The sequence below is a fragment of the Heterodontus francisci genome, chromosome 3 (assembly GCF_036365525.1).
Source record: "Heterodontus francisci isolate sHetFra1 chromosome 3, sHetFra1.hap1, whole genome shotgun sequence".
In the NCBI taxonomy this organism is placed as follows: Eukaryota; Metazoa; Chordata; class Chondrichthyes; order Heterodontiformes; family Heterodontidae; genus Heterodontus; species Heterodontus francisci.
In genome coordinates, this window is record NC_090373.1 from 29,708,160 (window position 1) to 29,725,259 (window position 17,100).

A 17,100-nucleotide genomic window follows, 5' to 3' on the forward strand; every position below is an offset into this window, starting at 1 on the left:
CTCTCGTTGCCCTTCCCATCCAGTGTGCGCACCAGAGGATAACCTAGCCAATCTTCTTCTTGTCCAACTCACCCCTCCCACTGCTGACCCTGTGGACTTTGCCAGGTCAGCTCTCACCACCCCTCGACGTATCTCCCTCCAGATGATTTTGAAAGAGAGGTGAAAGTGGCATGCTCAAAGGAGGAGAAAGTGTCAGAGGAGCAGAGGGTCAGGCTAAGGTGTGATCTGGTGATAAGCACCATGCTGCCACCACGATGGTCTTGGCAGGGCAAGTGGTAGAAGATGTTGCTAAGTCCCATTCGCATAAATAACAGATAAGGCCATCTCTGATCACTTCCTTGTATGACTCACCATCCACATCTCCAATTCACTCCCAACCCTACCTCCTTCTGCATCCATCCCTAGAAAAAAAACTATCCCCCAGTTCACTTACAACGGCACTTTCAACATCCCAACTTTCTAGCCTCCACTCGCCACAACATTTCTGCAGCTACTGATCTGCTTAACCGCACCCTCACCTCCACTTTTGATGCCCAAGACCCCAATAAAACCACTATTCTCACATTAGCCATTTCCTCCAACACTGTCCTCATCTCCGCTTCCTTAAGTCCAAGGGACGCAGACTTGAAAGGATTTGGCAGACAACTGGTTTAGCCATTCACTGCCACATTTGGCTGGACCACAAAAAACATTATTGGGTCCTGCTCTCATCTGCTACAACTGCTCACCATTCCAGGATCATTTTACAATGCAAGGATAACCCCCAGCTTTTCTTCTCTACTGTAAACAGTCTTCTTAAACTCCTCCACCCTCAGCTCCATCAGTAGATGTGAGGAGTTCATGGAACTCTTTGCCACTAAGATCAAGATCATCGGATCAGCTGCCTCAGCCACGGCCCTCACCGAACCCACTTGGCCAAACCTCCTCTAATGCTCCCCCACCCTAGCCCTGAACTCGCACCTTTCTCAAGTTTCTCTCGTATCTATCCTCATGCCCTTTCTGAGCTCATCTTATTCATGAGACCCAGCTCCTGCTCTCTTGACCCTATTCCCACTAAACTGCTTCCCCTCCTGATCCCAATGTTAGCCAATATTGTTAACAGTTCTCTCTTTTTCAAGTGTTGTCTCCCTCTCCTTTAAATCTGCATTATCACACCTTTCCTCAAAAAAACCCAACCCTTGACACCATTGTTCTTGCAAACCAGGATCCCACCTCCAACCTCCTTTACCTCTCCAAAGTCCTTGAGCGTGTTGTCGCCTCCCAAATCTGTTTCCATGTTTCCCAGAGCTCCATGTTTGAATCTCTCAAATCAGGTTTCCGCCTCTGCCACAGTACCGAAACAGCTCTTATCAAAGTCACAAATGGCATCTTATGTGACTGTGACAAAAATAAACTTTCCCTCCTCATCCTTCACGACTTGTCTGCAGCTTGGACATGGTTGACTACTCAATCGTCCTCCAACTCCTCTCCATCATCCAGCTGGGTGGGACTGCTCTCATCTGGTTCCATTCTTATCTATCTAATTAGAGCCAGAGTATCACTTGCAATCACTTCTCTGTCCCCCAAGTATCTATCCTTGGCCCCCTCCTATTTCTCATCTACAGGTTGTCCCTCGGCAACGTCATCCGAAAGCACAGCATTAGTTTTCATAAGTGTGCTGACGACACCCAGCTCTACCTCACCACCACCTCTCTCCACTCCTCCAATGCAGCTAAATTATCAGACTGCTTATCCAACATCCAGTACTGGATGAGCAGAAATTTCCTCCAATTAAATATTGGGAAGACTGAAGCCATCATTTTTGTTCCCCACTCCAAACTCTGTTCCCTGCTCCAAACTCTGTTCCCTAGCTACCGACTCCATCCCTCTACTTGGCAACAGTTTGAGATTAAATCAGTCTGTTTGCAATCCTGGTGTCATATTTGACCCCAAGCTGAGTTTCCGACCTTATATTCACACCATCACTAAGACGCTTATTTCTACCTCCATAACATCATCCAACTCCGCCTGTCTCAGCTCATCTGCTGCTAAAACCCTCATTCATGCCTTCGTGACCTCTAGACTTTTCCAATGTACTCTTAGCTGGTCTCCAACATTCTTGAGGTCATCTAAAACTCTGATGTCCATCTCTTAACTTGCAACAAGTCCCATTCACCTATTACCCCTGTGCTCGCTGAGCTACAGTGGCTCCTGGTCAAGCAATGTCTTGATTTTAAAATTCTCATCCTGGTTTTCAAATCCCTCCATGGTCTTGCCCTCCCTTGTAACCTCAAGTCCCACAATCCTCCAAGATATATGCGTTCCTCTAATTCTGGGCTCTTGAGCATCCCCAATTTTAATCATTCCACCATTGGTGGCTCATGTGAAGAGTCTTGGGATGTTTTATTACGTTAAAGGTGCCATATAAATATTAGTTGTTGTTAGCTTACTCAACCCAGCTATTAAATAGCTCCATTACCAAGACTGGGCTCTTTTTTCTCAAGAAGAGAAGACTCAAGGGCAACTTAATAGGTCTTTAAAATTTTGAAAGGTCATGTAATTATGATAGGAAACAGAGAGTTGTGGTAAACATATTTTTTGCAGACTGGTGGAAGGATTACAGTGGGGATCCCCAGGGGTCAATACTCATACCACTGCTTTTCTTGATTTATATTAATGACCTAGACTTGAGTGTGCAGGGCACAATTTCAAAATTTGCTGATGACACGAAACTTGGAAGTAATGTGAACTGTGAGGAGGCTAGTGATAGGCTTCAAAAGGACACAAACAGGTGGATGTCAATTTTAATAATACAAGCTACACTGGCAGGAGTACTCAAAGTTAAAACTGGCACATAATTCCTATCCGAAAATTCTTTTAGATGAAGCACAGGTGTGCAAAAAGAATAAATTCAACTCCATAAACATCACATGGAAAACACCATTTTACTTGCATCACAATGATATTACAATTTCAGAATCTTTTCTTCCATGGAAAATGTTTGAAACAGAATGCAACAGGCCGGAGTGCACTAGCTGTTGTCTTCAAAGGCTGCTCATAGGGGCCATGTATTAGCAATTTAATAGGTCTTTAAAATTTTGAAAGGTCAAGCAATTATGACAGGGAACAGTGTCATGGTAAACATAATTTTTGCAGACTGGTGGAAGGTATACAGTGGGGTTCCCCAGAGGTCAGGACCCGTACCACTGCTTTTCTTCATCTATATTAATGACCTAGACTTGGGTGTGCAGGGGACAATTTCAAAATTTGCTGATGCCACCAAACTTGGAAGTATTGCAAACTGTGAGGAGGCTAGTGATAGGCTTCAAAAGGACACAAACAGGAGGCTGGTATGGGTGGACACGTGGCAGATAGAACTAGGGCTGTGGATGCAAACTGTATAACTAGGGCTGTGGATAGAGCTTTAAACTAAAAGTGGGTGGGAGGAAGGAGTCAGATGAAGGGAGATTTAGAAATCTGAAGGGAAAAGTTGAGGCAATAGAGCAGTGTAGCGATTTGGGTAAAAACAAGCAGAGTGGGACAGGAAGGGACTGTGTGCTTTACAGTCATAGTGTATCAGTGAATAAGGTCCATGCACAGAATAGCAAAAAAATAAAATTTAAGGCTCTTTACCTGAATTCATGAAGCATTCGTAATGGTAGATAAACTAGCAGCACAGATAGAAATAAATGGTTTAGATCTAACCATCATTACAGAGACATGTCTACAAGGTAAACAAGGTTGGAAAATAACTATCCCAGGATACAAAACATTTCAAAAAGACAGAAAGAATGGAAAAGGAGGAGTAGCCCTGATAGTAAAGGATTACATAAGGATATTAGTGAGAAAGGATATTGGCTCAGAAGATCAGGAAGTAGAATCAATATGGGTGGAGATGAGGAAGAAGAATGGTCAGAAAACACAGCTGGGAGTAGTTTATAGACCACCTAAAAGTAGTTATACCAATGGACAGAGCATTAAGCAAGAAATAATCGGAGCTTGTAACAACGGCTATGTAATAATTGTGGGGGCCATATAGACTGGACAAATCAAATTAGTAGAGGTAGTCTGGAAGATAAGCGTGCAGAATGTTTTCGCGACTGTTTCTTGGAACAATATGTGGAGGAACCAACTCAGGATACAGCTATCTTAGATCTAGCACTGTGCAATGAGGCAGGTTTAATTAGTAATCTGATAATAAAAGATCCTCTGGGAAAAGTGATAATACAATTGAATTCCCATTCAAGTTTGAAAATCACCCACTCTAGACCCAAACAAAAATCTTAAAACTTAAACAAAGCCAATTAATCAGGTATGAGAGGAGAGCTGGCTAAGGTTGATTGGGTAAATAGACTAAAAGATATGGCAGTAAATAAGCAGTGGGAAACAATTCAAAATGTTCAACAAAAGCAACTTCCATCAAAAAACAAAAACTCAGCAAGAAAGATCCATTGGGCAGAAATAGGCGACCAAAAAGAGTTGATTAAAAGAAAAAACAGAATGACCATAAACTAGCCAGGAATATAAAAACAGATTGTAAATGCTTTTACAAGCATATAAAAAGGAGAGCAACTAAAGTAAACATTGAGATCTTAGAGGCATGGACAGGAGAAATTATCATGGGGAATGAGGAAATGGCAGAGACGTTGAACAAATATTTTGTGTGCGTCTTCACAGTAATGACACAAATTACATACCAGAAGCAGAGAGTAACCAAGGGGCTAATAGGAGTGAGGAACCTAAAATTATTAATAACAGCAGAGAAAAAGCATTGGAGAAACTTAGACTAAAAGTTAACATATACCCAGGAATTGATAGCCTACATTCAGGGGTTCTCAAAGAGGTAGCTGCAGAGATAGTGGATGCACTGGTTATGATTTTCCAAAATTCCCTAGATTCTAGAACAATCCCAGAAGATTGGAAACTAGCAAATGTAACTCCGCTATTCAAGAAAGGAGAGAGAAAATGGGGAACTACAGGCCAGTTAGCCTGACATCAGTCATCAGGAAAATGCTGGAATCTATTATTAAGGAAGTCTTAATGCACTTAGAAAATCATAGTATGATCAAACAAAGTCAACATGTTTTTAAAAAAGGGAAATTGTTTTAACAAATTCATTAGTAACTAGTAGGGGTAGGTAAAGGGGAACCAGTAGATGTGGTACCATAGAAAAGTTACACCACAGAAGGAGGCCATTCAGCCCATCATGTCTGCACCGGCTAAAAATAAACTAGCTGCCCAATTTAATCCCACCTTTCAGCACCTGGTACGTGGTGTACTTAGATTTCCAAAAACATTCGATAAGATGCCAGGCAAAGGTAAGGGCTCATGGAGTTGGGGGTAATACATCAGCATGGATGGAGGATTGGACAGGAAGCAAAGTGTAGAAATAAACTGGCATTTTCAAATTAGCAGGCTGTAACTAATGGAGTGCCGCAAGGATCAGTGCTGGGGCCTCAGCTATTTACAATCTATATTAATGACTCAGACGAAGAGACTGAAAGTAATCTATCTAAATTTTCTGACAACACAAAGTTAGTTGGGAATGTAAGCTGTGAGGAGGACACAAAGAGGCTGCAAAGAGATATAGACAGGTTAAGTGAGTGGGCAACAAGGTGACAGGTGGAGTATAATATGGGGAGGCGTGAAGTTATTCACTTTGTTAGTAAGAACAGAAAAGCAGAATCTTTTTTTTAAAGGTGTGAAACTTGTAAATGTTGATGCCAGAGAGACTTGGGTGTACTTGTACAAGGAACACAAAGTTAGAATGCAGGTATAGCAAGCAAATAAGGAAGGCAAATGTCATATTGGCCTTTATTGCAAGGGAATTAGAGTACAAGAATAAGGAAATCTTGCTACAATTGTATAGGGTTTTGGTGAGACCACACCTGGAGTACTGTGTGCAGTTTTGGTCACCATATCTAAGGAAGGATGTACTTGCCTTGGAGGCAGTACAACAAAGGTTCACCAGATTGGTTCTTGGTATGAGGTGACAGGCTGAGTAAATTGGGCCAATACTCTCTGGAGTTTAGAAGAATGAGAGGTGATCTCACTGAAACATACAAGATTCTGAAGAGGCTTGACTGGGTAGACACTGCCTTGTTGTTTCCCCTGGTTGGAGAATCTAAAACATGGGGGCAAAGCTTCAGGATAAGGTGTCAATCATTTAGGACTGAGATGAGGAGAAATTTCTTCACTCAGAGGGCTGTGAATCTTTGAAATTGTCTACCCCAGAGGGTTGTGAATGCTCCATCATTGAGTATATTCAAGACTGACAGCGAGTTTTGATCTCTCAGGGAATCATGGGATATGGGGAGCAGGCAGGAAAGTGGAGTTGAGGTAGAAGATCAGCCATGATTGTAGAAAATGGCACAGCAGGCTCAATGGACCATATGGTCTACTCCTGCTCCTTTTTTTTATATTCTTAGATGAAATTTAATGCAGAGAAAAGTGTGAAATGGTACATTTTGGTAGAAAGAACGAGGAGAGGAAATATAAAATAAAGGATACAATTCTAAAAGGGGTGCAGGAGCAGAGGGACCTCAGGGTATACGTGAACAAATCATTGAAGGTGACAGGGCAGGTTGAATAAGTGGTTAATAAGGCATACAAGATTCTGGGCTTTATAAGCAGAAGTACAGAGTACAAAAGCAAGGAAGTTACAGCGAACCTTTATAAAACATTGGCTTTGCCTCAACTGGAGTATTATGTCCAGTTCTGGGCACTAGACTTTAGGAAGGATGTACTGCAGAGTATGGCAGCAGTTGAAAAGGCAAACAAAATATTGGGGTGCTTAAGATCTACAGAATATACATCAAGGGAACATTTACTGACAGCTTGTTAGTGAGAATACATTTGTGGTATTGTGTCCGTATGTGATCAGAAAAATGTAGAGCGACAAAAAAGAATTCCAAGTTCTGATCAATGAATTGTAAAGAGTCTTAGGAAGTTATATTTATTCTCATGAGAAAAATAGATTTGGAGCAGAAAATATTAATTCCCTATTCAAGCTCGAGTCATAAGATGGATATAGAAAGGCACTTTGCATAAAACCTGAATTCAACCATCAGAGATTATTAATTGAGGGAAAATAAAGCAAAAGATAAGGACTAATATCACATTTCAGGATCACTGACCTATGGAACTGACTGACACCGAATGCAGTGTGGGATAGTGCAGGAAAATGGCATTGAAGTAGAAGATCAGCCATGATCTAGTTGAATGGCAGAGCAGGCTCAAGGGGCCGAATGGCCTACTCCTGCTCCTATTACCTATGTTGCTATTTTCTATAACAACCCCACTGAAGCAGAGAACAAAGAATTTCTGATTAATTGAAGAGCGCAATAGTAACATTATTGCCATAATAACATCTTTAAGAAAAGTTAGATCAGGAACTGGATAACTGCAAGTTATATGGAGTGAGCACCCTTTTCTCATTTCTTTTCGTTAGGCTCTGAAATAAACTTTCTTTCTGGATATCATTTTATAATTGTTGCTCTTTTCAAATTGGAGTCCTGCTTCCTATCCAGAACTTACAACGACAGCAACAAACAAAAAAAATCAGTAAGTGAGGCAAAACCTGTGCTTTAGACCATATCTTCCAATCCAGTAACAATTCAGACAGGAGCTTCACATCCTGGATCACAGCACTGGATTTTGTATCAATCTCAAATTGACCCGTGAACTCATTAAAGTTAAGGATTGGAGCACTGCAGCATCCATCGAGTAAAGCCTGAAAAATATTTTTAAAAGCATAAATTTAGCAATTTTACTTACAATTGTCTGTATATGATTACAACTGACAACCTAGAAAATTAAACATTTCCCATATAATTATAGTAGTTTAAGATTTTTTTTTAAAAAAACAGATGCTATAAAAAAAGTTTAGAAGGCCAGATGCTAAACCAGATAACCACGGTTTTATTTATTGAGAATGTATACATTTATCTGATGAAATTGCTGCATAATTTTGCCATACAGTACTTAGAGGAGAATACAATGGCACGCTGGGATTGTTAGTATAATAAAACACCTGCTGAGCAATTTTTTAGGGTCAAGACAATTTGGGGACATACCTCATTCCAGGAGAGTCCAATCTTGATAGAAAGAGGCCTTTGCAGGGTTGGTTGTTGCCCTCTCCTGAACTTTAGGGAGGGACTGTTAATTTAAGGGTAAATTGTCTTGCTCCTCCTTCAATTTGTAATATTGTCCATCTCCCTTTCTATTTTTGTTTACTGTTTCACATTTCATATCTCCCTCTTTCTCTCTGCCCATCACACATTTCTTGTCAATTTTGTTGCTCTCAAGCTCTTTTTCTTTCCCTTTTTCTACAAGTCTTGCTTTCGCTCTCTCATTTCCATTATATAAGTACTTCACATATATTTAATTCATTTCTACTCTTAACTTCTTTTTAAGGTATAGGACATGCATCAATTTGGCAACCAACATACCCTGGGTCAGAAATGGGTCCTAGAAGCAGGCAGGCAGAGATCATGCAGAAGCTGCTGCAACATAAGCAGGTGAAAAAATTGGTACCTGAAACCTGGGCTGGGAGGGAGCAGGGCCTGGAGTTGCACCGCTACCTCAGGAAAGAGGTGGGATTAATCTTCTTGTTGCTGAGAACACTGGGCTGTGGCCCCAATGAGTATAGATACATATAGAAGCTGCAGCAACATGCATGCGTGAAAGAAAATCGTACCTGGAGAGAGGAGGAGGAGAGGGGAGAGGGGGGGGGGCGGGTGGACAAAGAGAGAGAAGAGAGACGGAGACAAGAGAGAGAGACTGACTGACCAGGAGATCAGCAGGGCACTGACTACTTATCATACTATCCACAGTGGTACCTTTCATTTTTATCAAAAAGGAACACTGGTAGATCAAGTGGATTGAGCCTGAGTGGTAACATGGGAAAACTGACTATAATTACCAGACTATGCCTGACATTCAGTAACATTTTAATGAAAATGATGTTGAACTAATCGCAGGGGGCATTGCTGCAAGAATACAGATGTAGAGAATTATACATACCTTTAAGATGTGGAAACCTACAATACATTTCATTTTGATGAGCACTTGGTGAATCATGGCATAACCATGACAGCTCTCCATTTCCTGGATTCTCTGCTGGTTATACTTTGTCAAAGTAAGTATAACTTTCAGTGCTAGAGCTTGTGTTTTTTCACAATCACTAATCTCTACAGACTAGAGAGAAAGAAAATACGAATAATTTAACATCTTCCAAACAGCAAAGCAACAGGTAATTTCTGAACTGTATGCCTATAATTTCAAATGAAAACAAACAAATGTTATCCTGTAGTAGCCAAACCATACATAGCAGGATGAAGTGGGTTCAATGTTTGGTAGGGGCATGCCACACTGCATGTGTGTACGTATGCCATCTTGCTTGTAATGTTCACTTATAGTTGAATTTCCTTTTACTCCTTCATGGGATGTGGGCATCTCTGGCAAGGCCAGCATTTGTTGTCCAACGCTAATTACCCTTGATAACTGAGCAGCCACATCAGAGGGCAGTTAAGAATTAACTGCTGTGGGTCTGGAGTCACATGTAGGCCAGACCAGATAAGGATGGCAGATTGCCTTCCCTAAAGGACATTACTGAACCAGACAGCAGATTTCCTTCCCTAAAGCACATCAGTGAACTAGTTTCATGGCACCATTACTGAGACTAGCTTTCAATTCCAGATTTTTATTAATTAACTGAATATATTAATTAATTGAGTTTAAATTCCACCAGTGGCCATGGTGCCACTTGAACCTGTGTTCCCAGGGCATCAGTCTGGGCCTCTAGATTACTAGTTCATTATCACCATGACACCACCGCCTTCCCCCCTAGTTGAATAGCCTGCTGTAAATTGCCATCAAAGCTCATGTATGAACCGAGCCGCTGCATCACTCCCATGCCCCACCTCATGAAGGAGGGGAGCCTTTTATCCTCCCTGTGTATGGAGGAGATTTGGACCTAGGTCCCAGAGGGTGAAATCACAAGTGTTTGACCCACTGCCCTACCCAATCCCAAAATCAGAGACAGGAACCCTTTGTTCCCTGTGTCTAGACTAGATTTACACCCAGGTCTCAAAGGGTGAAAGGTCAGTCTAACTTGGCACATTGATGCAAATGAAAACCAAAACAAAGAAATGGAACGAAATTTCCATTCTGTATCTGTTTACATATTATTTTGTTTAATAAGCATCCCACTGATAGCCAGTTTCAGCAATGCCACTGCTGTTTGCGCCACCACTACACCCAACAACAGCTCAACACACAGAGGGATGTCTTTGCACAGAATGGAATTGGTCATCACAAGCCTCCAACTCTCCCATTTCAGGCAAAAAAGGTGAATGTGATGAGCTGTCACAGACACAATGGGCCAAATAACCCCCTTCTGTGCTGGAAGATTCAGTGAATTTTGTCACACAACTTAACCAGCCAAGCTAAGCTCTGTTTTAACCCAATGTTAGGGTGGACAGTATTCAGGAGTTGAACCCCTGGGTATTTTTTCCCTCCCTAGTGCCAGGGTGCTGAGTCAAACTGCAACTCTACCCTCCACAGTGATTCTATCTGAAATCAATTAACTGTGCAAAGATTGGGAGCTGGCTCACTTCAAAAATGAGAAATGCTTTGATCAACTGCACTGTTAAGGTGCTCATCCTATTTTATAATTAAATTGACAAACACCAATTGCTAAGTAACTCAAGAATGACCATCTCTTACTCTGGCAAATAGAAAGATGAATGCACCAGTTCCTCCAATTTTATGCAGGATACGCTGAAGTTCTTGATGCTCTAAAGGCTGCAGGTTCGTTAGCTGCTGAGGCTTCACCACATTGCTTTGGACATCCTTCAAGCTGAACGGCCTCTGTGATGATAGAGTTCGTGTTTGACCCTTGAGTCGAATAACTGGCTCGTAGATTGTATATTGACCAGGACATCTTGGGTTGTAAACAATGGCAAGACTATCCTGCAAAAAAAATCATATCGATGTATTCATCAATATTTCCTCTATCACACAAAAATCAAAGTGTTAGCTGCACAAATACTGGATCAGCCAGATCCTGACACGGGGAGGACCAGATCAATCCTTGTTCAATAGCTTGCTGCTAGGAGGTTTCCGAGGACAACCTGCAGCAACTCACCCAGTTTTCTAGCAACTTTTTACTACATTCATCTAAACCCTATTCCCTTGCTAGCTCTCATCCCCACTTTCAGTAACCTCCTCAAAATCTGTCTATTTAACCACACCTCTGGACACCTCTTCTAATTTCACTCCTGCTTGTGACTCTCAACGGGGTTAAACCCTAGTATATAATAATATATAACATATAATATAAAATATAAAAGTAAAATACTGCGGATGCTGAAAATCTGAAATAAAAACAAGAAATGCTGGAAATACTCGGCAGGTCTGGCACCATCTGTGGAGAGAGAAGCAGAGTTAACGTTTCAGGTCAGTGACACTTCTTCAGAACTGGCAAATATTAGAAATGTGAAAGGTTATAAGCAAATAAAGCAGGGGTGGGGCAAAAGTTAACAAGGAGGTGTAGATAGGACAAGGTCACAGAATAGCTGACCAGAAGGTCATGGAGCAAAGGCAAACAATATGTTAATGGTGTGCTGAAAGACAAAGCATTAGTACAAGATAGGGTGTTAACGGACTGAAAATTGAACAGCTGCAAGTACAAACATGGAACAAAAAGGGTAAGCAAACTATGAAAACTATATAAAAAAGAATAACTAAAAATATAAGTAAATGGTGGTGGGGGGGGGGGGGGGGGGAAAGAGGGGGTGGTGGTGCCGTCATGCTCTGAAATTATTGAACTCAATGTTCAGTCCGGCAGGCTGTAGTGTGCCTAATCGGTAAATGAGGTGCTATTCCTCCAGCTTGCACTGATGTTCACTGGAACACTGCAGCAATCCCAGGATAGAGATGTGAGCATGACAGCTGGGGGGGGCAGGCATGGGGGAGTGTTGAAATGGCAAGCAACTGGAAGCTCGGGGTCATGCTTTTGGACTGAGTGGAGGTGTTCCGCAAAGTTGTCACCCAGTTTGCGTTTGGTCTCCCCAATGTAGAGGAGACCACATTATCAGTAGCAAATACAGTATACTACATTGAAAGTACAACAAGTAAATTGCTGTTTCACCTGAAAGGAGCGTTTGGGGCCTGGGTTAGTGAGGAGAGAGGAGGTAAATGGACAGGTATTACACCTCCAGCGATTGCAGAGGAAGGCGCCGTGGGAAGGGGACGAGGTGGTGGGGATAATGGAGGAGTGGACCAGGGTGTCGCAGAGGGAACAATCCCTTCGGAATGCTTACAGGGGAAGGGAAGGGAAGATGCGTTTGGTAGTGGCATTATGCTGGAGGTGGCGGAAATGGCGGAGGATGATCCTTTGGATTTGGAGGCTGATGGGGTGAAAGTGAGGACAAGGGGAACCCTGTCGCGGTTCTGGGAGGGAGGGGAAGGGGTGAGGGAGGGGAAGGAGTGAGGGTGGAGGTGCAGGAAATGGGCCGGACACAGTTGAGAGCCCCGTTAACCACAGTGGGGGGGAATCCTCGGTTGAGGAAAAAGGAAGACATATCAGAAGCGTTGTCATGGAAGGTAGCATCATCAGAGCAGATGCGTCGGAGACGGAGAAACTGGGAGAATGGAATGGAGTCCTTACAGGAGGCAGGGTGTGAAGAAGTGTAGTCAAGGTAGCTATGTCGGTGGGCTTATAAATGGATATTAGTAGACAGCCTATCCCCAGAGATGGATACAGAGAAGTCGAGGAAGGGAAGGGAATTGCCAGAGGTGGACCATGTAAAGGTGACAGAAGGGTGGAAATTAGAAGCAAAGTTGATAAAGTTTTCCAGTTTGGGGTGGGAGCAGGAAACGGCACTGATACAGTCAACAATGTACCGGAAAAACAGTTGGGGGAGGGGTCTGAGTAGGACTGGAACAAGGAATGTTCGACATATTTCACAAAAAGACAGGCATAACTAGGACCCATGCAGATACCCATAGCAACACCTTTTACTTGAAGGAAGTGAGTGGAGTTGAAGAAGTTGTTCAATGTGAGAACAAGTTCGGCCACACGGAGGAGGGTGGTGGTGGTGGATGGGGACTGGTTGGGCCTCTGTTCAAGGAAGAATCAGAGAGCCCTCAAACCGTCCTGGTGGGGGATGGAGGTGTAGAGAGATTGGACGTCCATAGTGAAGAGGAGGCGGTTGGGGCCAGGAAACTGGAAATTGTCAAAACGACGCAGGGTGTCAGAAGAGTCACAGATGTAGGTGGGAAGAGACTGGACCAGCAGAGAAAAGATAGAGTCAAGATAGGAAGAAATAAGTTCAGTGGGGCAGGAGCAGGCTGAGCCTAGTATATTCTTCCATGTTAAAGGTACAATATAAATGCAATTTGTTATGATATCGCTAAGTATGTGGCCTCACAGTGATGGGATGATTGAGTTCTGTAGTAGAGCACCTGCTGGGAACAAAGTATTATGATTGTAAGTGCAGTCAAGGCCATAAAGCTTCCTCATTTCAACAATACAAAGTATTTACCACACAGAAACAATGTAGGGAAATCAAAAAGGGACAAAAATAAATTTTAAATTGGGAGCAATTTTCTTGACCTTCCCATCAGGGAATGCCCATGAAGGGGGCAGAGATTTGTTAGATCAGGTTTCTTCTCCCTTACACAGCTCTGGGATTTCTGGGGGCTCCCCAGTTCAGCCTCTACCCTGCAATAAATGCAGGCCCAAAGTAACTAGGCTAATGAGGTTGGAGGTCTCTGTACCACTTTTCCCACAGTTAGGGTGATAGGATGCCAAGGCACTGGAGCACTCTATGAAGCTGGCTTGAACTGGGAACTCCCCCCTGGCTTAGGTGTGGGAAATCAGCCAGAGTTCCCATTTCTGGCTGCAATGTCTAAAGGTGAGAGGTAGCACAATGAAGGGGAGCAGCAAGGAAAATTTTAAAAATCTTTTGTGCACTTACTAAGCAGATCATTACGCTTTGGGGCCCTCTCCAGCAGTAACCAAAAGCCCCAAGGATGGTGGCCAGGCTGCCCAGGGCAATGTTACAAGCTAAAAGAGGAAATATTATTGTATTCAGGCCAAATCAGGCACAGCACACTTTGGGTATGCTGACCCATCTCGTGGTAAGGAAAAGGGGTTGAAAATCTATTATCCATAGAGTTTAAACAATAAATTGTTTAGTCATTTGGTAGTACAGAACTTGATTATTGCCGAAAATAGAGACATTTTGTGAAAGCTTTTCGTCTTCAACTCATCAGGACAACTCGCAAGAATACCAATGTGAGGGAAAAACAAATTTATACTGTATGAGGAGAGAGTGCTGGTTGGTTGGCAGGTGGACTCTGATTGGTAGAAGCTTTGCCATGGAGAATGCAACAAGTTTATGGTGACTGACAGTTAACTGCTTAGCTTTGTTTGAAATTTAAACCAGACAGCTTGATTGATTCCTCAAGACAATGCCTTGACCTATGAACTAGCGAACAGCTGTAACTTATTTTGTTTAGCTGAAGCAGGCGCAATGTGTGTATATGTTCTTTCTGTCTGTAAAGAAAAGGGCCTCGTGTATTAATATGTGTAGCTTCCAGTATGCACAAATGCGCCACTCTACGATCCCTACTGACAATCTTAAATTGGTTGTCAGCATAATTCTTAGCACATTGAAGATTATTTAGCAAATGTTATCCAATTGCGGAATCATATCTAATGTTGGACACTGTGTTTTGAGTTTTGCAAGCATGGGCTGGTTGGGTACGGCCTGTACCTTGCCCATTGCGAACAGCGGAAGGGACATGTTGTTTGCTACAATCCACCAGTCTTTGGGACGTATGGCCTAGATACATAGCAGCACACTGATATTGAAATTCACATATCATATTACTCATTTGTGTGATAGGCAGAATGTCTTTTTGGCTTGACAGCAGCATTCTGTTAGTGGCGTACACTGCACGTGTTGCTACTGCACAGTAGCAGTGTGAAACAGCTAGCTTCTCCTGTTGCTCAAATTTTTGGGATACATTACCATTCCAGGGTAATTGTGAGGTAGACTGGGCACTTTTCGGAGCCAAAAATGATAGCCTTAGGCCCGTTCATAAGTTTGAGCAATATACAGTGAGAAATGATCTGATCAGGGTAGCCTTCGTCACACAGGATGCCTTTGATTTGCCCTATTTCAGCATCAAGCTTGCATGGTGAGCAAATGTTTTGGGCCCTATTTACGAGATTGCCGATAAGGCCAATCTTATAGCACATGGAACTGTAAAAATCCCAACGCGTGTATTGACCAGTGAAAGTAGGCTTGTGGTAGACCGTGGTAGAGAACTTAACTAGTACGTCAAAGAAAGGGACCTCATTTGACTGCTCCACTTCAAATGTGAATTTGAGTGCAGGATGGAGCCCATTTAGACGTGTAAGAAAATGATTACATGTAGCTGCATATTCAAATATGGCACAAATATCATCTATATGTTGGAAAGATGCAAGAGGTAGCAGGTTAGGTGTCATATCCTTGAAGACACGTTTCTCATGGAACCCAACAAAGATGTTTGAGAGAGCTGGGCCTAAAGGGGATCCCATGACACCACCATCTATTTGGGCACACATGATGTCGTTAAAACTGAACTCAACTGAGTGAGTTGCGAGTTCATCAGTTCAATGAATACTGATTCACGCAATGGCGGAGTGTCTAGATCGCCATGGCACAGTACTGCAGCGCAAATATCTATTGCTTCCTTAAGTGGCACATTGGTGAATAGGCTAACAATGTCAAATGAACACATTGTCCAACATCAGATGCGATTCTGCGATTGGGCAACATTTGCTAAATAATCCTCAGTGTGCTAAGAATTACACTGACAACCAATTTAAGATAATCAGTCGGGCTCGCAGTGGGGTGCATTTGTGCATACTGGAAGCTACATATGTTAATACACAGGGCCCTGTTCTTTGCAGACAGAAAGAATATGTACACTTATTGTGCCTGTTTCAGCTAAACAAAATAAATGATAGCCATTCATTGGCTCATTCCTCAGGGCAATGCCTTGACCAGAGTCAAACTGCCTGATTTAAATTTCAAACAAAGCTTGGCAGTTAACTGTCAGTCACCATAAACTGTTGCATTCTCCATGGCAACGCCTCTACCAGAGTGCACTTGCCAACCAATCAGCATTCTCTTCTCATACAGTATAAATTTGTTGTTTTCCCTTTACATTGGTATTCTCGTGAATTGTCCTGATGAGTCGAAGACGAAAAGCTTTGAGAAAATGTCTCTATTTTCAGCAATAATAAATCGTTTATTGCACAACAGAAACCTGGTTTCACTGTGTATGTGCCGAGTGAATGTGTTAGGGAGGGAAGTAGAGAGGGGGGGGCATGGCAACGCCAAAGACCAAGGTCCATGTAGTTTACTCTCTACCATCCTGGTAGTTACTTGATACAATCATAATGGAGTTGTTGAGTAATCATGACAATCAATCTCTATCAATTCATCTACAACAGACCCAGACAGGCAACCATAGGTCCAAAGTCACCTGTTCCTCCCAAACATACCAGGCTTACCAGATGGCATGTTGTAAATTACATACCTAGCGTATTCCAAAATGTTATAAATGTGTACTGGATTAAGTGAATTTGTAATTACTTTAGTATAGTGCACCTTCCAGTGCAGAAATGAAGCTCACATTACAATCTTAGAGGATTTTAAATTTTATTCTTCCTTTTGTCTCCATTCCCCCTTTCTGTTGAAATAACTGGCTTAGAGGTTTTCCAACTGGTGTTATTTTAACCTCAACAGTAGCCTATTTACAAAAGGGTTTCTATCAGCATTAGAACTATCTCATGGAAAATCAAAGCTATTGACTCATTGCTGGAGTACCATTCCACAGGCATTACCTACACTCAGATACTTAGTTCCAGCAATCTTTTTTTAAAAAAAAAATGATTCTAGACTGTGACTTTTGACAAGCTATTCGACTTTGGAGAGTGAGGGAAAGCATCACAGCTAAACCTAATGTGGAGTTTGTTACCACATGGAGTAGTTAAGGCGTATGCCATAGAAGCATTTAAGGGGAAGCTAGATAAGAACACCAGGAAGAAAGGAA

At 42.3% G+C, this 17,100-nt stretch overlaps 1 protein-coding gene across 1 annotated transcript in view; it reads right to left on the reverse strand.

Annotated features, from left to right (window-relative positions):
* lyst (lysosomal trafficking regulator) overlaps positions 1 to 17,100 on the reverse strand; it is a 419,684-nt gene that overhangs the window by 134,178 nt on the left and 268,406 nt on the right. The window contains 3 exon segments of the mRNA XM_068020720.1: positions 7,559 to 7,711; positions 9,004 to 9,177; positions 10,708 to 10,953. Of these exon segments, the coding sequence (XP_067876821.1) occupies positions 7,559 to 7,711; positions 9,004 to 9,177; positions 10,708 to 10,953 (573 nt within the window).